A 25,183-nucleotide genomic window follows, 5' to 3' on the forward strand; every position below is an offset into this window, starting at 1 on the left:
TGTGCAGAACAAGTTCCACATTTACTTGTCTAGAAAAAACTGACAAGAGTTACCACTCAAATTAGTAAGCATTTGAAATTTTAATGTAAAAAATTCTGGTATTTTATGCTCTACTATAATCCATTTTGATAAATTAATCTTGTATTTTTTACATCAGCTTATTGTAACAGTTTTCTTAGAGAGTTCTTAATAACCACTAAGTAAATAAGATGCATGCTTCTTAGCCTTTTTAAAAAAGCCCATAATTAACTCAACCATAATTAACTCTGAACACTAAGATTTGACTCACACCACTCCACACTACTCTGTGACCTATTCACACCTGAAAAAATAATGGAAAAACTAAATTATAAATTACTCATAATTAAAGAAAAAATAAATCCTTTTTTCAGCATGAACTATATTTAATGTATTTTCAAGTAAGATTGTTTACACAGAATGCATTTTACACTATACATGTTTTTTGATGTTGAAGCATATACAAACACTGCCACCACCAATACACTTACCTGTACATTATTTACATTTTAAAATATGTTACATAGCTCCAAACCATTAGCATCATTTAGCTATACACATTTTAAACTGGAGTGGAAAATGCTTACAGTTTTTTACACATGGGAATTTCAACATAAATGGTGCTTTCAGTTCTTCATTAATTCAACAGACTTGGGTATTAACTTTGTTCCATGCCAGCCATCAGTGACAAAGCTAAAGATTCCACTGTGAAACAAACAATAAAAAAGTAGTTAATATTTGCATTTGCAGCAGCCTGCAAATACTTATTGCAATATTCAATTCAGTCATTTAAAAGGAAGATACTGGTTTTTTAAATTGTAATACTTCAGGACTTAAGACGGTAAGACATTTTATTAGCCTCTGACAGTTTAGACGATATTTCACCACATTCACCATCAGTTATCCATTAGTTATTTCATGTGGTAAGAACCAGAAAGAAATTAGCTCTTTTGTTTGAAATACTGTTGTACACACACACAAAAAAAAATAAACATTGTGGGGAGTTATATACAGCAAGTTGATCTCACAGATAGTTCTTGTAGACTGCAGCAATGTCAGATATTACCTGTTTTAGAATCATAGACTCATTTTGGTTGGAAAAGACCTTTAAAATCATCAAGTCTGACCATTAACCTAACACTACCAAGTCCACCACTAAGTCACGTCTCCTACACTATCTGCAGATGTGGTTAGAAAATATATATACATTCCAACAAACCTCATTGAGCAGTCCCCCCCTAACTCAAACTGGCACTGATTAACAAGCTAAGCTAATATCAGGTTTTAAGTAGAAACACAGACATACCATTTTCTGCTGTTTCTACTACCAAGGAAGTAACTTCCAACAGATAGGCAGAGCCAACAGCTCAGTGCAGTTGCAGCTGAGGCACCATAATACTAAAATCTTATCTGCTCAAGATATATCAAAGCTGTCATTCAATAAGAACAAAAAGAATGCTCTTCTATGACCCCAGAACTTAGTTTCATTAGTTTAGAAAACTGCTTGTCACTTGCTTGGCTACATCAGCTTCCCCTCATCAAGAAGGCAGATAAACTGAAGAAAGCTGTCATGAAAAAGCTTGGCACAAATACTCTAAAAAAAAAAAAAAGACTTTATCTTAGTACGAAGTAAGTCTTCATGTCCCTCTGTGAATAACAGACAAAATTACATATAAGATGTACTGACAAACATTAATACAGATTAAAATATAAACACATTCTTAGCAAACTTGTGTAAGTGCAGGTATGTAAAAAGCTTCATATACTTACAGTGAGGAAAAGAGCCTCGACAGACAGCTTTGTTGAGAACAGTTACAAGAAACATGTGACAGTTTTTAAAATCAGATTCCATCTTCTCTATGGATTCCATCCTACAAAACAGTTATGTAGGAATGCTTAACAAACCAGCCACTATGTTATCTTCAAAATATGACCGAAATGTCACAGTAAATTACAAAAGTACTCTTTTTATAGAATTCTGGCTTGAACTTAGAATACTTCAGTTATGCCTGAGTATGATACTCCTAGAACACAAAGAAAATTCTCACAGTAGTATCTGAGCACTATCACAATGGCAATAATAATTTCCTCATTGTCTCAGAAATCTCTGCAGTGATTTGGAGGAACTCTATGGTTCCAACTGACAAATTTTATTACTATATATGTTTGTATATCAAGACAGCCTTTCCTGGTCCCTACTGCTTCAGAGCAACCTGGGGTAAACCTACACTGCCAGTAAAACAGGGACAGCCACACTGCTTTACTATCAGCCATCTCTTGAATTCCACTTTGGACTCTGTCGGCTGGCACTCACCAGTCAAGGGAGAAGACATAGTTCACAATAGTCACTCCTTTCCTTTTTCCCCTCTCCCAAGATGATACAGATGACACTACACCAGCTATGACTTTCTCCTGTGACATCCAAGAGCACGCAATCACATGCCCCGAGTTTCAGTCTTTATTAACAGCATTCACAAATTAGTTCTGACACACTGAATGAGAAAAGCACTCCAAAAATAGCAACTTCCTAATGCCACAGGAGTGGGATCCAAATTCTAGGTAGCATCTGTGCCAAAGAGAATTAATCCTGAAAAACACGAAGTGAGCCAGTCCACACCAGCTGGCTTCAGGACCATCCATCAACTTCTGAGTGTCTGACACAGCCAGACAGTCAAAGCAGGTGATCATCCCGTTGTATTCAGCATTGGTGTGGCCTCACCTGGAGTGTTGTGTGCAGTTCTGGGCACAAAATCACACTTAAAATAATTCAAAATCATACTCAAAAATATGACCATGTAGAATTGTAGGCATGTGTACTTACTTCCAAGCCCCCAAACCGGCCTGCCAACGGTCTGCAAACATCAGTACTAAGTTTAACACCTTCATTATAGCTTCTTTCACAAAGCTCACCTAAAACAACAATTAAAACACAAAGAGTAAGTCAGAAATTCATTGTTCAGCATAATAATATGCATTATTATGCTGCAATACAAAGGTATCACAAGCCATTTAATCTGATCTGTAAAAACAATCTCCTAAGTACAATGTGATTCTTCCAAATTTAAGATGTGTTTTGCATTTGTTCTCCAATTCATTTTGCAGCTGACTACTTCGATGTGGACTATGCACAGACAGTACGAGGGATAAAAGGTTTCAATGCTATATCCATGTACCTCCATTTCCTGCCATACCACTAAGTATAATCCTCCTTACATTGCTATGTCTCAGCTTGTTCAAAACTTCCTGTCTCTTAGAAACAAACGAGCCACGTAATATCCAATATAAAGGATTTAATTTTATCTTCTCTCCTTGACAGAATTGAGGTGAGACCGGCACGGGAAACTCGATCTCTGTGTTAATTCTAGAAAAGTTACCACTTCCTCACGAGTACCTGTACATTGCTTAGGATGTATGAACTGCAAAACAGACAGAATAATTAGTATTGAACTACTTTCTTGTACTGCTAACTCAACATATCAAATTTGCTAAGTTTTTACCCACCTTTTCTCTCAGTAAGCAGCGATCATGAATTGTAGATAGGTATCTGTAATGAATCTTTATCAATTGATCTAAATCTTTGGCTTCTTCTACCTGATGCTGAAACTCCAAGCCTGTACTGTGAAGAATCTTAAAAAGATGACCAGTTATTAAATTCATTGTTGCACACATGTGATTATGACTCTCTTCCAATATATTTTTAAGAGTCTGAAATTGCATGATTCATTTGCTCTTCCCTCTCAAATTTTAGGATCAGCCTCCAAATTACCCTCAATAGCAAACACTTTGAGCCCTTCTCACTACACAACAACATTCCTCATATAAATACGAATACTGCCACTACACAAGGACATACAGACTATCCTTGGAGAAGTGGAACTGGAGCGTATTAATTTTACTTAAGGCAAAAAAAGGCAATAGTAGAGTAGATATAAATCTATAGGCATTGCCTTTATATTCAAGAAGTCAAGTATAGAATGTGTGTTAGAGATTTTTGAGAAGGATCCATTTAACTAAAATATCTGCAGTAATGCTTTTATCAGCATAAACAGTTCTTAAGAGAGGAATAGCTTACACAAACCTCTTTTTACATGACTATGCTTCAGTCATCTACCACTGGGAGAAAGAGTCAAAAAGAACTAGTAATATCCAAAGATCAATCGTGTGCATGTAGAACTCCTAAAGCATTTTCAGAATTACTGAATTAAAATGGCCAAGTTAAAACTAAAACATGTCAAGCTCAAAATCATTTTGCAGGAAGGATATTATACTTAGATTTTGCACTTTTTTAAATATATTTTAAAGAAAAATTAATACCGCATCTCCAGTTACAAGTTCTTAATATAAATGAAAGCGCGATATAAGACAAACCCTTGTCATGATGTAGTTGTGCAGGCTGTTAACAAAATGCATAAGTTTCACTCTTAGGAGGAACATGCGATGTATTTGTTGTTTTATGCTTTCTGTTTGCGGTCCAAACAGAGGACGTGTTCCTTGTTCTAATGAAGTTCCTTCCTTAACCTGTGGGTTTTCTGCAGCAGAGATTAGTTCTAAAAAAAAGGCAAGAGTATTGCTCTTTTTGGGAAAAGAATCAAGCAGTCACACCCATGAAGTTTAAACAGTAGAAAACCACATACTTTTGAGAAGATAATTACTTAAGTGATGGTCAAATCATAGATGAACCCACCAACTTTCTAATTTGTTTTTCTAAGACACAAAGTCCGTATCCACTTTACATGGGACAGGAAGAGTATACACATTAACCTGGTGAAGGAAATACTAAGAAATCTCTTTCTATAATCCCCAAACAGCTTACTGTTTCAATCTCAAATACAGTATTTTTTTCATCTTGTTTTCTTAACTTGTCTGCAAGGTATTACACATAAAAACTTGGACTACACATAAAGCAAAACATTAGGGTGTGGTAAACAGACCTTTCAACTGCAAGGTCTGAAGAATGAAGTAACAAGTTTCCAATATAACTAACTAGACTTGAATCAAAGAGACCAAGGGAATGCTTGAATAGTGTTATCCCTGAAGTTGAAAAGAAGTGAAAAACATACCCAGCTTAATATATCAAATTTGCAATGCTAACACAGCTTAACATTTTATAGAATAAATCAAAATTCTAACTAGTTTATACTACTTACTGCAGAAAGCAGAACACTCTTTATGTCCTTAGAATACAAACCAAGTTTATTTACAGAGTATCTCTCATTGAAGAAGTATCTTACCATCAAATCGTAAAACATCTAGACTATACTTGGCCCACTTTATTTGCAGTAAGAGCAGAAAAACTTGATTGTAAATTTTTTGGCACTCTAAACTTATAACTATATCCACAGGCCAAGGAACCTAAGAAGAAGAGAGGATAATCAGACAGAAAGTATAAGTAATTTTAATACAACATTTCAAATCTGTTCTAGAATAAGAACCACAGCCATATTAACTCATTACCTTATAACTCAATGTCAGACCATCTAAGGTGTGGACAGGGAGTTTCTTCTTTGCTGTATCAACACTTTCAAATGATATAGACAACCTATGCAAGGAAACAAGTGATGTCATTGATAAGAATCTGTTTTAAATTCGTAATTAGTTTTATTAGGTTTTATTTCTTATTGCTAAATACCAACTGCCTGATTTAATCTGGAGGACTTGGGTACAAAAGACGACAACAGCTCAAAACTTCATTAAAACAGATTATTTTAATGAGTACACAATAATTAGTATTATGCTATGCAAGTTAAGTACATTAACAGAGGTAAGTGTGAAAGAAACATAACTAAAGCATGTTTTGCATTTTACCTTGCACTGTCCTCTGGATAACGTTGTCCAACTGCTTCTTGTAGTTGAACATTTAAGAAAGCAACATTCTGCCAACTTTCCTTTTCTCTAATTTTGTCAAAAATTGATGTATAGAAGTCATACATGGTATCTCCAGCTTCAAGTAAGAAAAAGTTTCTCATTGCTTGCAAATATTCTACAAGCCTAAACAGGAACCAACATATAACATTTCCTAAGTTTCCTCATACAAGTGAACCCAAAACACAAAACTCTTCACTACAAGAACTCAGTATTGGACACAAATGTAACAAGGTCCACAGTGAATCCTTTGTTTAACCCTCAGAGAGCTTTCACATGCATTCAAATAAAACCAAATAACAAATGCGTTTTTCCCTGTAAACCTGAACAGCCCCACTAACTTCAACAGGGGTGCTAATGATATTCAGCTATCTCACCAGCTAGGTAATTGTCAGAAACAGCATAGTTTGGAAATCTTTCCCTCTCTCTAAAATGAACTTCAAATGACAACATTATTAAGAAGAACTGTTTGAAACAATTTCCCCACTGAACATCTACTGAAGATAAATGATAGCTTTGCTGTTGATTTAAGCTAGACCAAGTTTTTACCCAAGAGTCTTTCAAGTTAGATCCCCCTTTTCTCCCTAATGATTTTATTGTTGGTTATCAAATTGAAATAGAAACACAAGATAAAATTGCTTCTTTTAGTGATGGCATACCCCTGGTAATAAAAAAAAAGCTAAAGAAAAACAAATTACTTTCTTACCTATAATCCTTTTTTAAAGTTTGCATCAGATTCCCACAGCATTCCAAGTATTGCTTGTCTATGTGCGGATAAAGGCAAGACCTCAATGTCAGTTCAAAAGTCTGGCAGGTCACAGATTCTGAGGATCTATCCACAGAGACATCCTCACCAGTGAACATCTCATGAAAGTCACTCTGTTCCAAATACAGTCTTCAAAATAAAACAAACTGCTTAGTGAAGAAGGCTCATTACTGATACAATACGTAAAACAATGCTGTACTTTTTATCAATATTGGATCCTCTGCTCTGAAATACATGGTGCAGGAGTACTAAAAGCTGATTCATAACAAGAGTACATATCAAGCCTATTAAGTCATCCATCATACTGTTTGTGTATCACCAGATACAAGAATATCAAAAAGGACAGCATTCTATAATCACAATTGCTTAAGGTATAATTCTGAAAAACATCAAGTTCAAACACTATACAGCTTAATAAGTAAACCCATTGTCATAGGAACTTTTAAAACTCTACTGTGCATATACAGCAGTCAGATGAGCTTCTCAGGAAAGAAAAATAAAATTAAAGAAACAAAGTAAAAATTTGACCAACAACCACAAAACAACAAACCAAAAAAAAAAAACCCCAAACCACCCCACAGATGGAGAACTGGTTTGAGGCATCTTAATTATGGTGTCCCTGTACATTATCTGTAATAATATGTGATGGGAAGAAGAGTATCTGTAGTCTACATCTGGTAAGTTTAATTGTTTTTGCACAAAAAGGATCAAATTTTTATAATATTTTGTAAAAAGCTACTTGCCAGTTGAACCCACTGTTAGAGGAAGTCTGGCTCATAACAGCTATTGCCTTGATAGACTGGATGAGTCAGACACGGAATTAATGTAGCAGTGTTGACAAAGAGAATAGTCTCAATGAACAAGGGAAATAATAAAGTCTTATCTACTATTAATTATGATTTCTTTACAACATATTCCTCCTAGGACTGAGATGAAAACATGTATATTGACAATTTCAATTTTCATGGCTGGGCTTTGCGAACGAAGATTTGGGAAGGGCTCTGCCCGTGTTTGTTACAAGTGCACTGGTGGATAAAAAGGCCAATACGAGACAGGCATGTCAGGTTGCAAAAGGCACAGCAGAAAGACTCCTTAGGTGGTATTGACAATTAGTATTTAGGAAAAACATAAAAAGCTATTTTCTTATTCGTAATCAGAAAATAAATGAGATTTTCAGAGTTTGCCTTTCCTGCTAATTTTCAAGACATTTATAACCTCTACAGGACCTCCCTCATTACAAAGAATGAAGAATTTCTATGCAGTTAACATGAATTTTGGTAAGGTTTTACAGTTAAATGATTTAAACACAGCACAGCTGAAGCTGCATTCTGCTAAGAATATCCATGGTGCAAATCAAGGAAGTTGTGCACAAATTCCAATCAAACTAATTTAAAAGTTCAGATTTTACAATGGCATTCCCTATTATTCCCTATTAAACCAGTTATTTGCTAAAAGCCTGTTATGATAGAGACTACTCCAGTTTTCTATGCTACCAATTGCAAATAGCACATTTTTCTTTAACCAAGCACAAGGGGAGTGCCTATTTAGCCTCTGTCACTGATTTTTGATGCTCCTCTTTGTTCTGCACTTGCTTGTTTCCAGGAGCAGCAGCAATGAAAATGTGGTCTACCAAAAGTCGCCAGGCAGAACACTGCTCTCAAATATGCAGCAGGAAGATCATTCATTTACCTGGCAAAATTAATAGCCAGCAGTGGGTCATGGACATCATCCAGTTCCAAGTGTCTTTCCGCTATAGACTGCATCTTTATCAGGCTCTGCTTTGTGGCCTGCTGTTCTGTAATAGTATCAGGAACAGACTCTTCCCCATGCCGCAGGCGAGACTGCACCGATTCCAAGAACAGCGTGTATAAACTCTTCCGTTCAGCATCTGAATTGGGCAACACATTCCACAGTAAGATTTTCTTCAAAGAGAAAACATCATCTGAACTAAAAGAAGAACTCCATAGTCCAACATTCACTAGCTAACTTTTAAAACAGTAAATTTAGGCCACTATTCAGAAAAAAAACCCCAACCCCCAAATACATATCTGAAATGACAGGAGTAGTCCAATGCCTAAGGTCAGGCATATGTTCAAATGGATTACAGAACGGGTATCTGAAATATGAAATATTTCTGAGACTGTTAAACAACTTCCTACTTCAGTTGCAAAGGCAGTTAAATTTTAGCACCTGAAACAACCCTTCACTATTCACTGGAATAGATGATACTCTCACATCAAAGAGGGAAATAAACAGAGTGAGTCTCTAAAATAATTTAACTATCTCTACTTTTAAACATCAAGAAACAGTAAAATGAAAAAAATTGTTTCCTTAAAAAAAGAAAAAAGGCCAAAAAAAGCTCCAACACTGGTTAAAATGTTGTATAATGCTTTACAGTCATGCAGGATAAATATCCTAGATATCCAAATATCTTTCATCTACTTATGAGTAAGCTTTAAAAAAAAAAAAAATTCCACATGCTACCTCAGAATTACTGAACCACTTAGCAATAGAGAACAATTATTTATTAAAAAAACCTTTACTATTAGAACATAAAAGCTGGTTTTGTCTCACAACAAAAAAAAATTGCTTTGCAAGCACATGAAAAGAAGTTTAAGAAAAAACTAAAGAAATAAAAAGAAAATGGAACACTCAGCTTTATTTACTTTGCTCTTTTCACTCGTTTGCACTGGAAGAATGTTTTCCGTAAGACCTCAAGTTACCAACCACGATACTGACATTCAGCAGGGAGCATTATATTATTCTAAAGCCAAGGGGAAACTATTACCAAAAATACACCCATACTGTTAGATACCCTAAGGCATGACAGGGTACAAACTGATGTCTCACCTCTTGACGCAGCCTGCTGTGGAGAGCCATCTTTGCATTGAAGATTCTTCAACAGTTGCATGGATTTTCCAGCCATGATGATTTGCTTTAGCACAGGTTTCAGAAAAGAGACCATAGTGTGCTGTCTGCTTGAAGGGGCCTGATCACTGCCAGAACTGGCACTGGCATTATCACTCATCTTCTCTTCATTCTCAGTCTTTTCTGACACACTATATAATGTGTAGGTAGCATACCAGAAATCTCTGTGATTAACTGGAACATTTTTGTTTCTGCAAAGCAACAAAAAGCTGTTAAGTATTTCCCTCTTCAAAAGATGAAACTTCATTACTAGGAGATAAATATAATCTTTGTTCTGTGCTTTGCCTTTCTCTTAAAACAGTCATGAAGCACTTTTAGAACTATATAAAATTAGCACATTTATATCGCAAACTATCTAGACACTCTGAAATGGATGATTGCTTTGGCAGGATAAACAATCAGGTCAGAGGACATAAAACAACTGCACAACCAAATAAACCCCCAAAACAAGGCAAATAGAGTAATTATAATTAAACTTGTCCAGGAAGTTAACTATTCACAGTGGCATGCATCCTTAATGTCAAAATGATGAGTGACTGACTTGCGGATTTATTTAAAATGCAACACTGAAGCAAATAGTACTGGGAAAGCTGAAAAATTCTAGAGTAGGTGAAACCCAATTTGTAGTTCACTTTGGTTTTTTGTGTTGCTTACATCAGATACTCAGTTTTAGTCTTTCAAGTCAGATGGGAAACAACCTAAATTAGATAACTAAAATGAAACACACATATAAATAAAAGTTGAGATCAGCCCTGTTGGTAGCACTGAAAACACAACTATAAATCCCCAAAAAGAGCACATAAAAGGATGTTAAACATTACGTGTGTTTAGTATCAGCATCCCTACCTCTGAATAATAAATTCCTTTGCAGGATCAAATAAATTACCATGGACTATCCACTCATCCACTGTCTGTAAGTACGGCCTCACAGTTTCAACCCAGAGAGAGAACAAAAGGGATACCTGAATTCAAAGAAAAAAGATAAAAATGGTTGAATGTTTTTATACTAAGCATTGAAAGCAGTATGGGCAAAGCCTAACCTCTTAGTTGTGCAATCACAGTTTATAAGATATACATAACTACTCTTAAGGATTTTAAAGATAGAATGTTAAACTAACAACCACAGCTTTAGTAGTTTCAATGGAAGCCTGTATTATTCATCCTTCCCCTTGTTACTTTTGTAATCACAGTTACACCCAAACAGCACTTTTTCACTCTAACATCTCTTAAACACTAAGGGGTAGTCATAAAACATTCTGTGGTTCCATAACAGAGAAAACAGGAAAACAAAAAGATATAATGACATGGACTACATTTCCAGTAGTATAATCAGCAAGTTAATGTAAAAATCCAACCCCCCCCATTTGAGCAGTAACTGAATTATACAGCTGTAGAAATAGGAGGGAAACCCATTCCAGGGTTCCCTCTTTCAAAACAGTTTCCTGGCCTCTGATTCCCCACAGTTCCTCCCCTCAGTCCTAAAAAACACCGCTGCTGATCTTCTCGTAAATCCAGTTTTGTCTAGGTTGAGTGAACTCGTCAGAAAACAATAATGCATTAATTACTAAATCTTCTGGAGTGTTGTTCTATCAAGGAAGGAATTATTTCTCCTACCGTTTGCTCAGATGCCTCTCCAACACTGTCATACTCAAGAATAGATTTGTAGAGAGTATTAAGCAGATGAGATGCTCGTACAACATTTCTGGTGTCAGGTGGTACTTCCGCTACTCCTGTGCTAAAAACCTTGTGAAGTACTTTCAGCTGTGCCAGTCTGGGAGACAGCTTATCTATTACTATTGAAAGTGTGACTGTTTTATCTGGAAAAAAACAAAACCAACAACAAAACAAGATGTATAAAAGGAACATCCAACAGAAAAGCAAATTTTGTCAGTGTTATTAAATTGTGTGTCCCCCTCTTGTAAAACTTCCCTCACACTGTACCTTTGTTGATTATGCATTTTTCAATTTCAGTAAGTTCTTCTTTAAAGCTAATAAAATATTTATACAAAGCCCACATAAAAGCTTGGTAGGTTCTGAACGGGGCTTCAGTAGTCTTCTTTGGAGTCGAAACTGTTCCATGCGTTATGTTTTCTGGGCTGTGTCCCATCACTTCATCAATAAACTTCTGTAGTCTAAACACAACTTGACCATATGCTGCTATCTGCTCCAATACAGATCTCAGGCAATTCTAAAAAAAAAACATACTTTTTAGAATCATCTAATAAGAATTGCATTTTATAAAGCCTAAAAATTGAATTACAATATTATCTTTATGAATTAAAATATTATAAAATTCTGCAATTGCTATTGCTTCATCACATTCTCAGATACAGGAACAGCCCATTCAGTTTTACTAAGCCAGATGTCCTTACTTTAGAAAAAACACAGTTGTAGAAATGTGATTTTTCCACAAGTAGTTTAATTTCATATTCCCCCAAATTACATCTTTCTAATGACAGATATATTCAGCTGAGATTCAGAAACAACTTACGTGGGTTAAATGAGTTACAATAATATCATTCCGCACAGTCACTTTTCCGTCATTCAGCTGAAATATATAAAGCTTTTTCACTCCTGAAAGTAGCCTTGAAAAGAAACGAAAAGAGTAGTAATTTTCCCCCTTAATGCACTTATAATTATATAATTAATAAAAGAAGTAGTTCTCGCTTGCCTGTAAGTTTATTTTCTTCAAGTAACAGGAGATCACAGATCAAGTAGGATGGCATTGGTAATGTAAGTTGTTGCTAGAACAACAACACTTAAATACAGGCACCAAGCAAACATTTCTTACAGTTTCTTTCCAGTTGAGATAATTCCCAGCTATAGGATGACTCTACCTACTTTCTAAAATTGGACACTGTATTAAAAATCCATAGGGGTAGGATAAGAACAAATTGGTTCTTTTTAACAATTAGAACTGAAAAATTGATGCAAACAAGACGTAGTATACTACTTCCTTCTTTGTGAATCACAGAATGGAAGGGACCTTAAAAATCACCTAGTTCCAACCTTCCTGTCATGGACAGGGACACCTTTCAGTAGACCAGGTTGCTCAGAGCTCCATCCAACCTGGCCTTACACGCTTCCAGGGATGGGGTATCCGCAACTTCTCTGGGCAACCTGTTCCAGTGCCTCAAACGTGAATGGTTAACACACATATGCAGCATCTCTCTTTTCAGAAACAGTGTAAATTAAAAGCTCAGTAATAATTTTTCAAACATGTCTTCAAAGACAGATCTCTCATTTCCTTGAGAGAAATACTAAAAGTTAAAGCACAAGCTTTGTGATGTTGCTCTTACCAAAGAGTTTCACGTATAACCTGAGTTTCTGTGACTAGGGTTCTCTCTTCTGGCACATACAAAGGATCACTGGTGTACAAGTGGTGATCCCTTAGAGAAAAAGGAAATGAAAAAAATGTAATGGCTGAAATACAAGCTGAATCACCTGAAAATAAGAATGAAGAAATAATCCTAATGCTCAGTTTTGTTCTACTCGTATCTGAGCAGATTCAATGTTCATGGGGACATTTTAAGCATATAAACAAAAGCACAGTTTGTTTTCATATTGTTAAGCAAGATACTATGGAAAACATTCAAATATCATCTAGTCTTACACAGCAAGACAAGCAATTAAGCAGCAAATACCTGAAGTACTGGATTTTCACTGGGTTTTGGGGTTTGTTTGTTGGGTTTTTTTTAATTCTTGATCCTTGATTATTCAATTATTTTTCATTCAACGCTGTGAAAAATTATCGTTACCTTCTGGGAAAAATACTAAGCCTGAAAGTAAAATATCAATTGCCCTAATCCATATAAGGAAGTTCACACCTTAGCCCAAAAGTTTACTTAAGAAATGGAAACTTTCATAGCCACCTAAGAACTTTCTCTAATGATCCTGTCTTACACACTTCTTTGTAAACTTTCCACAGTACTTTTCATATTTTAGCAAAGTATAGAACAATTACTTACATTTTTAGTATTTTTGCTCATTAATATCATCAGTGGCAAAGGTTATGTAAATGTGCTCAAAATTTAAAAGTCCAAGTTAAGTAACACTGGTTATATATCACACATATATGTAACATACATCTGCAGTGCTGCTTTACTCGTGTTACTGATTTTCTAATATTCATTGTAAATTTGGGTTATAACTGGCTAGGATAATCAACTTACACTAAAACAGCTCCTTGATTAAGAAATTGATTAAATTAAGGAAACCAAAGACAAACCTAATGAACTTTATTACTACAGTACTGATATGTCAGAATTTGGGACAGGAAAGAACCAGGCTTTTTTTCATTTTTTTTAATTCTCATTTTCTTTCCAAGACCATGGTAGATCATACTGCTTCATATTCCTTCCCCACACAAAATCTGTGTTTAAGACTAACTTTGTAAAGGAGACACCAAAAACAAACAAACAAAAACTTTAGGTAATTCCTCACTTCCAGAACCACTTACAACCCACCAATATTAGTTCCTCAAGACTTTTGTAAGGGTCAAGCTAAACAAAATTCAATGGTAAGATTTACTTCTTTGAAAGCTGACACAAGAAACTTATTAAAAATTAAATAAAAGCATAGGAATTTATTAATAAAGTTCATTTATTCAATAAACAACTCATTTGTTGATCTTATCCATTTGTACCCCTTTAATTCTGTTTTTAAGTGAATTGTAATAGCTACACTATCGTTATGATTCCAAGTAAAGATGCTTAATAAAGTCAATATTTAGCACTGTATGCCAGTAAGCAATATGTAAGTGATACTATTTTTCTTACCAGACTGCAGCCAGATTGGAATGCAAGTGCAAACTATGTGAAAAACGAGGAGCTCTTCCTGTCCAGTACTGAGGAACTACATGCTGCTCCAGCCAGCTGCGGACATCAGGTTCACCGACTGAGAAAACATGTGATGGTCAGCAACATTTTTATTTACACAGGAAATGCTTATAAAACACAGGAAAAAGTTATTAATAAGCCTATCTGCTCAGCTGCAGATCTTTTCAAACTAATTACTATGTACAACTATTTACACTTTACTGCACTCATATATATGACACTATCATGCAGAAACTAATTTACAAAGAAATGCCACATCTCCTAAATATTGCAGAAGTCCTAAAAATTAAGCTCTACTGTGTGCTGGTGCGGCCTCACCTTGGGTACTGTGTGTAGTTTTGATCACCACAATATAAGAAAGATATTAAGCTATTAGAGAGGGTCCAAAGCAGTGCTACAAAGATGGTGAAGGCTCTGGAGGGGAAGCCATAGAGAAGTTGGTCTGTTCAGCCTGGAGAGGAGGAGACTGAGGGGAGACCTCACCGCAGTCTACAACTTCCTTGTGAGGGGAAGAGGAGGGGCAGGCACTGATCTCTTCTCTGTGGTCACCAGTGACAGAACCAGAGGGAATGGCCTGAAATTGTGTCAGGGGAGGTTTAGGTTGGACATTAGGAAAAGGTTCTTCACCCAGAGGGTGGTTGGTCACTGGAACAGGTTCCCAAGGTAAGTGGCCAAAGCACCAGACCTGACAGAGTTCAAGAAGCGTTTGGACAATGCTCTCAGGCACGTGGTGAGATTCCAGGGGCTGTCATGTGAAGGGCCAGGAGTTGGACTTTGATGATTCCTGTAGGTCCCTTCCAGCTCAGGATATACTATGATTCTATAAGCTTAGAAATTTATATGGTTCCATTTTTTTCTCAGAAAATGTGCTTCTGTCTCAGGCAATTCTCAAGTGCTATATACAAAAACAAGCTGATTTAAAAAGTAAACTTCCAAATATCATCATCTTCATCACTATGTTCCTTTTTGCTAGGCATTTGATACACTACCTAAAATTATTTTCTTAAATGTGATTGTTAAGGGAACTTTACCTAATCACAGTTAGATAGCTACTGCTTATATATTGTGCAGTTGTCATATAAAAGGTAACCTATATCCTACAATATTCTATTAAAAAATATACAGCTACATTTAATACTCCCTGAAGCTACTCAAGAGAAAGCCACTAGTGTTTTAATTACATAAAACTATTTTTTCAGAAACATTTAATACTCAGAATTGAGTCAACTATTTCAGTTCTCAACCAAATTTTGTTTCCGCATTCTCATACTTAAAAATAAAAATGTACATTATACAATTTTATACATTTTATTATACAACTACATGCTACATTTACTATATAAGTTTTCACTTCTATATTGGAATATCCACATATATTTCCAAAGAAACAGAATTCTTCTCCTTTAGCAATAACAAAAATCAGATCAAACCTTTCATATTGCTTCTTTACTGTAATAAAACCCCATCAGGAGTGAACAGTAAGGTGCACCTTATAGTACAATTATAAATCTAAACCACAATTCCTCATTAAAGAATAATAAATAAAGCTGCATTAGCTTGCTAAATTTCACTATGTATGACTGTATCAGAAGAATTACAGCTTATTCTAACCTTTCCAGGAAACATTAGGTACAGTTTTCTTATTTGGATCTTGGTCTTCTAAAGGTGTCCTGTCCACTTGAATACCCGAGTCCTCCCTGCTCAAGGGCTGAGTGTCTTCTTCCTCTTCGCTTTCTCCAGACCAGTCCTATTAAGTACAACAAACCCCAGTACACTTCAGTACAATATGGCAGACAGATCTATATCCAGTTTCTGTTCAAGTGAAACACAAACTATTCTCTTCTTTCTTCCACTATAACATATGCATAACATAACCATCTAACAGAGACTGATTTAAGTAATGCATAACATGAATAACCAGGCAAATGAGAGAACTGGAAAAGATCACAGAAGTGCAGAAATTTCTGATGAGGTGGAAGCAGGGGTCAGAAGCAGCCGCCAGTTTAATTGCAGGATTAAGTCAAAACATTGTGAAAAAGAAAAGTGTTTTTATTACTGTTCTTCTGCTTGGGTCTGTGTGTATTTCATGGTATTAAGCCATGTACTGGGGAATCCTACAGGAATCAACATGCAGAGCATACAGACTAGGACAACTCAAACAGGTCTCTAACATACTTCAAACGAGTTTATACAGTTTGGGTTTTTTACCTTAAGAAATTACTTACGGGTGTATCTACACCAGGACCAAAATAAATTTCTTCTCCTTCCATCAGATACTTTCCCCAATCAAATTCTTCTTCCTTTTCTATGAGAAGTATACATATAAAAATAGTAAATACCTCAAAACTCTGAATTTCTTTTCCTCTAAAAACACTTCCAAAGTTAAAAGCACCTTGATACCCTCAACCTAAAATAGAAGGCATTCCCTTCCACTTAAGGTTACACCACAGTTCCTTTAACAAGGTTATGCACTTCCAACACAACATGTACTGTGATGCATCCACCATGTATATCCCTTATTAATTCTCAATTTTATTGCTTAAACACTCCAAATACGCAACACCATGTGCCATTGGCACATTTATCTGTATAATGTTACAGTACCCAACACTTCAATCTTGGAAAAACATGCAAGAATGCAACACATCACTTATTGTGACTAGTCCCATTTAGCTCAATGGAAACATTCTAAATGTACCAATTTACATATGCACATGGATCCTGGACTGTAAACAACATAAATCAAGGACTGTCTTACTCTCCAAAAAAGACACATCCATGATGTGATGTGCAATATTTCAAAAGTAACAATCACACAACATATTATATCTTAAACATGAAGCTTACTCAACTGTAATTAGTGTTGTTTGAGATAACCTCTTCATATTCACATTCCTGGAATGGGCTGAAAGTGCATTCAAAACACCGCCGAGGGAATGTGCAGAGATCATTCAAAAAGGAATCTTAAGATGCAAGATTTTCTTTAGGTTAGTCTGAAATATTCTTTCAGTCTATGATACAACACTGCAAACAAATGGGGGATGGTATCCACTCAAACTTAAGCGCAAGCCTCATTTTCAGGCACTGAGTGAAAAAGCCCTACTTTAAAAAGCACGCAGCTGGGATCTCCCTCTGGAAACCTTCAAATGTATCTCCCTTTCCTTGATTATATGGGGAACACAGGAATTTATGTCACCAAAGCTGTTTCAGCAAATCTGTTATTGAGGTGCAAGACAGAGACTCGGGATAGAAACCCACTGTCTGTCTTTGAGCATGTAAGCACTGTTGAACAGGTGGAGAACGTTTGTGATAGCAGTACAAGTCAAAGAGAGTTCCCAAGGTACTTTGATGGCTGGAAAACTTAATCAGGTGATGTAACATAAACAGGGGTAGGAAGGATTTGCAAGCTATTTTAAATGCATAAATTATAAAGAAGACAACCAATAAAGCAATGTGAAGTGAAGGAGATCATAAAATGGAGAGGAAAAATGTCCTTTTTATCAGATTGCGTTAACAGATTGTATCTCTCATTAGCAATATAAACATCTTGTAAACTTACCCACTTCTTTGACTCTTGGTTTTTCCACATAGGTGGTGTTGGATGGAGAATCAGACAAACACAATAGAAGAGACAGTATAGCATAGTGTGTATCTGTCTTTAAGACATAGTAAAAAAAAAAAAAGGCAAGTCTGTAAGTGGACTAAAAGATTTTAGGAACAAACTCAGCCTATTATCTGCATGAATACTACCCATTAGTTCCCATTCCCCAGTCCTGAATTACAAAAATAACATCTGCCACACAATTCTTCTCCCTACTAATTAGCCAATCAGTATACAAATACCTCAAAAGTAGCCACAGCATAAGCTTCCTCTTACTGAGCTGACAATCAGAGAACATGGAAAAGATGCAAGTACTGTGAAAGTCACAGGACAAGGGATAATGGACAGCTACATTAACGTGGATGAGCTGGAAGGACAAAGGAAATGGGCCTGCAGGAAACCAAGTCTTAGGTTCCCTTGTTCACATGGCCAATTATTTAAAACAGAGACTAAAGTGAAGTTAGTTAAAATCACTAAATTTTAATATTATGTTCACATTATCTTCTCACATCTGAAAATCTATACAAATTATTAAGGACAAATCTTAAACTCCAGTATTGTACTAATGCAGTTGTGAAACAGGCCTTCAGTCAGGTTAGAATACTGTGCCAACATTGTTAAGGTCCAAAGATTTGTATTATGCTATTCCCTAAAATCTGCTTACAATCTGCACAACCATTTCTTACTATAGAAAGATCTTTCTCTGGCCTGATTTCTACCTTTACAGAGCTGTTCAGCCAACCACTTCATATCTAGACACATGGAAATTCTTTGACACATACATAAACACACTTACAAAACTGTTTTCGAATGAGATCCACTTGCATTTTAGAAAAAATAACTCAAATGTCTGATAAAGCAGCATCATACTCATCTACTACATGTGGATTATACTATGTTCCTACTGAACACTGCTGACTTTACAAGTGTTTGTGACAATCACATGTGTGAGCTGGTGTTTCACTTACCACTCAGAGAAACTGATAAATACTCAATCTTCCCAGTTATGTCACTGCTAAAAACTAAATGCTATTTAACTACCCGAATATGATATATTATCTACCTCCAGCCATATCCAGTAGCATTTTTAAAAAGAAAAATAAAAGAATAATCTTAGATACTTCCAACATTCAAGTATTAAGTGCTTGCTTGTGTGTTTGGGTTGGTTGGTTTGGTTTTCATTTCATTCCAGCCTCAAAACAAGCACAACTGAAGGTACATTTTCAAAAATCTAGAGAGTACATTATAATAACTGAAGATATGTGTGAGCTATTGAGGGTTCCAGGGTTTTCCCCACAAATTAAAAGGAACCTAAAACAGTGCAAAGAAAGGTAATCATCAGTTCAATGAGAAGTAAAATCAGACTGCAACTCAGAACACACAGCTCTATTAAAGAATATCACTGTATGGAGCACCACCTCTTGAATCATAAGCTTAAATTTCCCAACAGTGGGAACTTTCAGTTTTTGAAGATCAAATTCATTATTGCACTGCTACACTGGAAAATGTCTAAGTGAGACAACTTTTGCCATATTTATCCATTCCATATCCTAAACTGATGTGACAGAAAGTTAAACACATACATAGTCTCAATAAGGAAGCTACAGGACAGGAGCACTCCAACTAGGAACACTATAACCAAAACATCCAGATGCATTACTTAAGGTTAAAAAAACTGGGCAAAGAGTAAGAACTGCTCAGTTCTTTGTTGTTTTAGAACACAGAGGAATCTAGATTCACCTAGATTCCAGCTACAACATTTGCACAATGTTGACCCTAAAACATCTGCTCTGCAATGAGATCATGTCCTTTTAAGTCATGAAACTGTAAGTGCTGAAACCCCGAAAAGACAATAAATGCATTTGCATTTCTGGAAATCCATGACCTGAACAGCAACTGCAAAGTCCACTGCTAAGTCATCTGAAATTTCCAACACAACGTTACAACTGAAGCCCCATCGTCAGTACAAATGCAAGAGGGATGGGAAAAAGAACACGGCCATTGCAACGCACATACCTTTGGTTCTTCAAGACTTGGGAGTGGCAAGTTCAGAAATTTTTCTGTTAGCCTTTTCCAGCTTGCAGCTTTTCCAAGGTCAGAATGAATTATCAATTTCTCATGTATTCTAATAATAAAAATAGTATAAAAAATGCTTAAAAAAAGAAAAGGAGAACCAATGCATTATTAGCATACAGGCATAAAACTCACCCTTCTATTGTCCTCTCTACTTTATGACTGTTCACATCAAGAAAACGGTGAAATCTGTGTAAGAAATCTGCATTAGAATACGTTTAAAAGGAAGCTTAAGTAAGGAAGAAAAACCTGATTTATATACATGAAGACAACATTACCTGTTTCAAAATGCACATTTAATGCAGCAACAGCATTAAGTGTTAACAAAAATAAATCTTGGTGTCTCTTAGCTCAAGAAGGATTAACTACAACTGACTTGAAAGATAGAAAAATTGAATGCAGGTTACATTTAACCAGCACTTTAAGCTGAATGGAAAATTACTACTGTATCAGCAACCTAAGGAATTAAAGTACGCTGTCTCCTAAGTCAAGTGAAGCAAGGAGATCAAGAACTGTGTTGTCAAAGGCACTGGTGTCAAAGGCACCAAAATTATCTGGGACTTGCATCACAGGCACAGGCAAAACAAACACCTACATGGAAAGGTCTCTAAACCCAAAAGAAGCTCCTTTTTTTAAAGGGTAAAGGAGAGAGTCTAGGAGAAAAGAGAGCTTAATCAAAAATAAAAACAGATATACCAACAAAGATATATATGTACAGGGACAAAATAAGAACTCGTGAAAGGTAAGATGGACTTTGCAGAATAAATTAGGCTATGAATAGGTTCTTCAGATACAGATAGAAAAAGAACAGGAAGTAAGATGTGACAGTAGTGAGCACAAGGTCAAGACACTCTATACGTGGGCCATCAATGTAATTTTTCCAGCAACAACTATACAGAACACTAGGCTAAACTTCTTGTGACCACAAACAGAAATGAAAACTACAGGATTGGAATCATGAGGAAAAGTTAAACTGAACAGACTGAAATTGGAAAGACAATATAAAGTCATCTCAACATCAAAGTAATGAACTAGAAAATGAAACTGTAGGCAGATCTCAAGTATCACTGCAAGATGAAGATAGGCCAATATTAAAGAAAAAAATACTTTGTTAATTAGAGACCCATTAGTCTGATTTCAGCTGTGTATGTATTAGTATTTGGAATAAAAGCATGATAAAACGTATCACTGACCAGGTAGCTGGCATTTAGGTTAAGAAAATACAGCTTATGTCATTTCTTACAGTACATTAGCTTAAACAGGAAATAATTAATTCAAATGGAAAAGGGTGGTAAGTATAAGAACTGGAAGATTTAGAACCTCATATCAGAAAGACAAGAAACCCAAACCAAGGATCTGCACTGAAAAGAAAAATTAAGCTGCAGGGAAGTTACTAGTGAAAATTCTTCAGTCTATTACTTAAAGTTTTAATTAATGACCCTAACAGATGAACACAAAAAATTATCAATTTTTTTAGGCAAGTTGGGAACATCGTGAATAAAAGAGGACTAGCATGCTGCATGGAAGTAAACAGATGGCTCTGAGAACTACAGCACAGACACATCATCAGATTTAGCAGTACAAACCACAAGTTTCACAAACTTGAAACTAAAGAGAGTTTCTGCTACAACTTAAGGTCTCACTGTTTGGAAATATGATACTAGACAATCTCAGGCTGATGTTGCAGGCAACATCATTTCTTGGACAACAGTTCTGGCATTAAAAACCCTTCCTCTTCCCAACACTCTTTGTCAAAAGTTTGTTGTTCATTCTGCATGCTCTGTTTTCCTGATATGTTGTTTTCAAACATAAAAAGAAAAAACAAAACCAAAGAAACAATTCCTCAATCTAAAAACGAACACAGCTACACAAGCAACTGGGTGAGCAAAACAGAGGTGAGATTTACATATTAAAACAGTTTTATTTGAGCTTATCAGTGGTTAGGATTTGCAGACGCAATGTAGTTATGCTATTGCTCCCCCAAAAACGGGCTTCATCAGCTTGAAAAATGTAAAGCAGCATCGATTTTATACCGATTAGGTATTTGCTGCATCATCTTATACAAGCACAGAAGATTCCGAAGAGGTAGCAGTTAGCAACAGTATGGGTAATTAGAAATATATAATGTAAAAGTTTCACAGATTTTGCAGAATATTCTGAGTTGGAAGGGACCCACATGGATCACCGAGTCCAACTCAAGCTGGCAGAAGACACTGAAACAATAACTGTCATAACTGAAGACAGTGTGTAAAACTTGAGTAAAGACACTTAAGGAGGCACTGTAATTAAAGGGAAAGAGATAATATATATTACAGGTTAATAAAGACCACGTTTCTGACAAGCTCAAATAAACACCAAACACATTCTCTTCTGCAGACTGATAACGTCTCACATAAGCAGCACACCATTCTTGGCTGGAAGTTTTATCTCGATTTGGCAGTCCTCTTTACTTGCTCTACGTATAACCATAGCTGACCTCCCTCCAACAAACAAAAATTTGGAAGCCTACGTGAAAACGATGGAAGGCGACTTTTTACAGGGCAGGAGAAAACCCCTAAAAGACTGAGATTTGAACGTGACGGAGTATCAGTCACTGACCCCTTGACAGACACTCGCAAACGCCCCGGTGCTCCCCCAGACACGGCGCACGGACACCCCGCAGGCACAGGGACCCTCCAGGGCTCCCGCTGACCTGAAGTTGGACCAGGCGAAATTGAGCGCCGCCTGGAAGCGCTCTCCGCCCAGCTCCTCCTCGGGCAGGCCGGTCACGCAGCGCACCAGGGCGCGGACGGCGCGGTCCTGCTCCTGCTCGAAGCGGCCACGGGGGCCGGGCGAGGCCGGCGGTGCCGCCATGGCCGCGATGCACGGAGGGATAGGCGGGGGACAGAAGGGCGGCACCTCCGGGTGGCGACAGGGACCCACCGCCGCCTCCTCCTTCTTCTCGCGAGGCTTCCCTGTGCGGGGCATGCGCATGGCGGGCAGCGCCGTGAGGGGAGAAGGGGTGGGCGCTGCCCGCACCCTCCGTCTCGGCGCTGGGAAACAGTGTGAGGGACGCTGCGGGACCCTCCCTCGCCTGAAGAGGCACCGGCGATCCAGCCCCACTGCTGCGGCATCCCCCCGTCACGGGAATGCCACTTGTCTTCCGAAGCGTCCCTACAGAGGCGGGGTCACTCGGGATCAGTAATTGGCAATTACTGATAGATCACAGAATCAGTTAGATTGGAAAAGACTTCTGAAGTCATGGAGTCCAACCTGTGACCGAACACCACCAAGGCACTAAGTGCACGCCCAGTTTTTCCTTAAACACCTCCAGAGACGGCAACTCCACCACCTCCCTGGGTAACCCATGCCATTCTTACATGAAGAAATTCCTCCTTATGTCCAACCTAAACCTCCCCGGCACAACTGAAGACTATAATGTTTAAAGGGCAATTACGCATCCCAATAAGGGCTTGTGTGTTCCTCCCTGGCTGAATTCCTGCTTTTGCACAGCTGGATAAGCCACCATTAGTGTATATTCAGCACACAAGACCTGAGCATCCAGTCAAGAGTGCAGTGGGAAACCAGTTTGTCTCAGTTCCATGTCAGACCTTTGCTAAGCAGCTTGAAACACTTCTGTCCCTCCACGTGGTTTTATAGGGCTGCAAGGACAACAGCCTGGCCATGAGATTCCTTCTGGAAAGAAACTAACCAAGTTGGTGGGAAATGATATCATTGACCAATTCCTGAAACAATCTCTGCATTGCTGCAGTTGTCCTGTCCTTCATTGTTGGGCTTTGTCCTGCTTGATCTCATCAACATAAGCCTAGCCATGATGATGATTGGGCTGTAATCCACCCCACCAAATTTTTTTATTCCTCTTCTCCATTAAGGAATATATTGGAACAATGAAAAGAGTAGCCAATAGACCAGGAGGTGTGGTAGGAAGAAGGCCTCAGAAGTGCCGTTTTGAAGCTAAAATATACCCAGTGTACCAATATAATGTGAATAATTATGTAAAAATATAGTGGTTAGTATAAAATAACATTGAAATTCTTCTAAGTTATGGCATATTAAGAAACACTAATAGGTTTTTACCCAGGTAGGCTACATCTTACCTTAAGGTTGAGATGCAGAACTGCAAGAAAGTGGTAGCCTCTGCACCTGCAGGCAGGATGCTCAGCATGAACATGAGGTCAGAGGGGCTCTGCTCCAGGGCCTTTCTTAAAAAGACTTAACGTAAAAAGCATTCAAAGGAAAAATCTATAAAACTTTACTGGTGTTCCTAAATCTTCTCTTCATGTTGTCTGTGTTTTCTACTTTAGATTAGCAGCAGTCTTTTTTTTTTTTTACTTTTTAGTTGATGTAGCCAATGTTTTGAGCCATACTTTGTTGTCCTAGGTGTTAACTGAATGTCTGCACAGTCAGTAGACGCTCCAATGGTCTGTCCAACAGTAATTAATAGTTGGAATACAGTGGTTACATTTAAACAAAATTTTTATATACTAAGACTTCAAGTGTTCTTTATACAAAGTAACTGTGGTTATCACCCAACTCCTATATATTTAAGCATACCTCAGCTACCACTTAGATTGCAGTTCAGAGGGGAAGTTCCAGGCTTTGCAACACAAGAAGAGCATGTATGTGTCACCTGGGCTCTCTGTGATGAAAGGAGTCTGGCAGCCACCTATTTCAGCATCCCATCAGAGAAAAATAAAAATAAGAGAGATTTTTGCAGTGAGAAAGATTCCAGATCTTAACAGCTGCCTTGTGACAAGCTGAGTATCTTGAAACATGGGCTTTAACAACAGCACTGTCTGAAAGGTTTCCTGCTTCCCGGCTGCCTCGTACGAGTCCATTTCCCCTCACACCACACCCTCAGCTGTGCAGTGAGCAACATGGGGAAACAAATCAGATTAAAAACAGTCTTGTTTCTCTTTTGGCAGGAATTTTAACCCTGATCAATTCATTGAACCTTTCCTTTGGAGATGTGAAGAAGTGAGGGAAGAACCACACTTCCAGGCACTGAAAACCCCCAGGCAGTGAAACTACACCCGCTGTAACTGGTGAATCAGAAATCTGTGGCTGGTTCTCAAAACAGGATACAAGGGCTGAGAC

At 37.1% G+C, this 25,183-nt stretch overlaps 1 protein-coding gene across 2 annotated transcripts; it reads right to left on the minus strand.

The window, feature by feature from the left end:
• Nucleotides 1–624: 624 nt before the first annotated feature.
• TUBGCP5 (tubulin gamma complex associated protein 5) lies at nt 625–23,097 on the minus strand. 2 transcript variants are annotated; one of them, XM_032679673.1, is made up of 24 exons: nt 22,779–23,097; nt 20,222–20,275; nt 20,030–20,138; nt 17,972–18,068; nt 17,265–17,375; nt 16,638–16,717; nt 16,024–16,159; nt 14,353–14,470; nt 12,874–12,963; nt 12,066–12,159; nt 11,516–11,762; nt 11,189–11,391; nt 10,421–10,536; nt 9,497–9,765; nt 8,336–8,534; nt 6,587–6,775; nt 5,824–6,006; nt 5,473–5,557; nt 5,250–5,370; nt 4,387–4,565; nt 3,520–3,645; nt 2,840–2,928; nt 1,789–1,889; nt 625–723 (listed from the first exon to the last, which is right to left on the minus strand). In XM_032679673.1, the coding sequence occupies exons 1-24, from the start codon at nt 23,057–23,059 to the stop codon at nt 677–679; spliced, it is 3,324 nt and encodes a 1,107-aa protein (XP_032535564.1). In that variant the 5' UTR covers nt 23,060–23,097; the 3' UTR covers nt 625–676. The 2 variants fall into 2 exon arrangements, with proteins under 2 accessions (XP_032535564.1, XP_032535565.1); XM_032679674.1 differs by lacking the exon at nt 17,265–17,375.
• Between the last annotated feature and the right edge of the window lie 2,086 nt (nt 23,098–25,183).

Source organism: Chiroxiphia lanceolata, chromosome 2 (genome assembly GCF_009829145.1).
Source record: "Chiroxiphia lanceolata isolate bChiLan1 chromosome 2, bChiLan1.pri, whole genome shotgun sequence".
Lineage (NCBI taxonomy): Eukaryota > Metazoa > Chordata > Aves > Passeriformes > Pipridae > Chiroxiphia > Chiroxiphia lanceolata.

Excerpts from the sequence above, each read along its gene's own strand:
- TUBGCP5 (XM_032679673.1), bottom strand. The coding sequence starts at position 23,059 with ATGCGCATGCCCCGCACAGGGAAGCCTCGCGAGAAGAAGGAGGAGGCG. Across the intron at positions 20,139-20,221 it reads GTAGAGAGGACAATAGAAGG|AATACATGAGAAATTGATAA; the intron begins GTGAGTTTTATG and ends TTTTATTATTAG. Across the intron at positions 2,929-3,519 it reads GCTGCTTACTGAGAGAAAAG|GTGAGCTTTGTGAAAGAAGC; the intron begins GTGGGTAAAAAC and ends TTGTTGTTTTAG.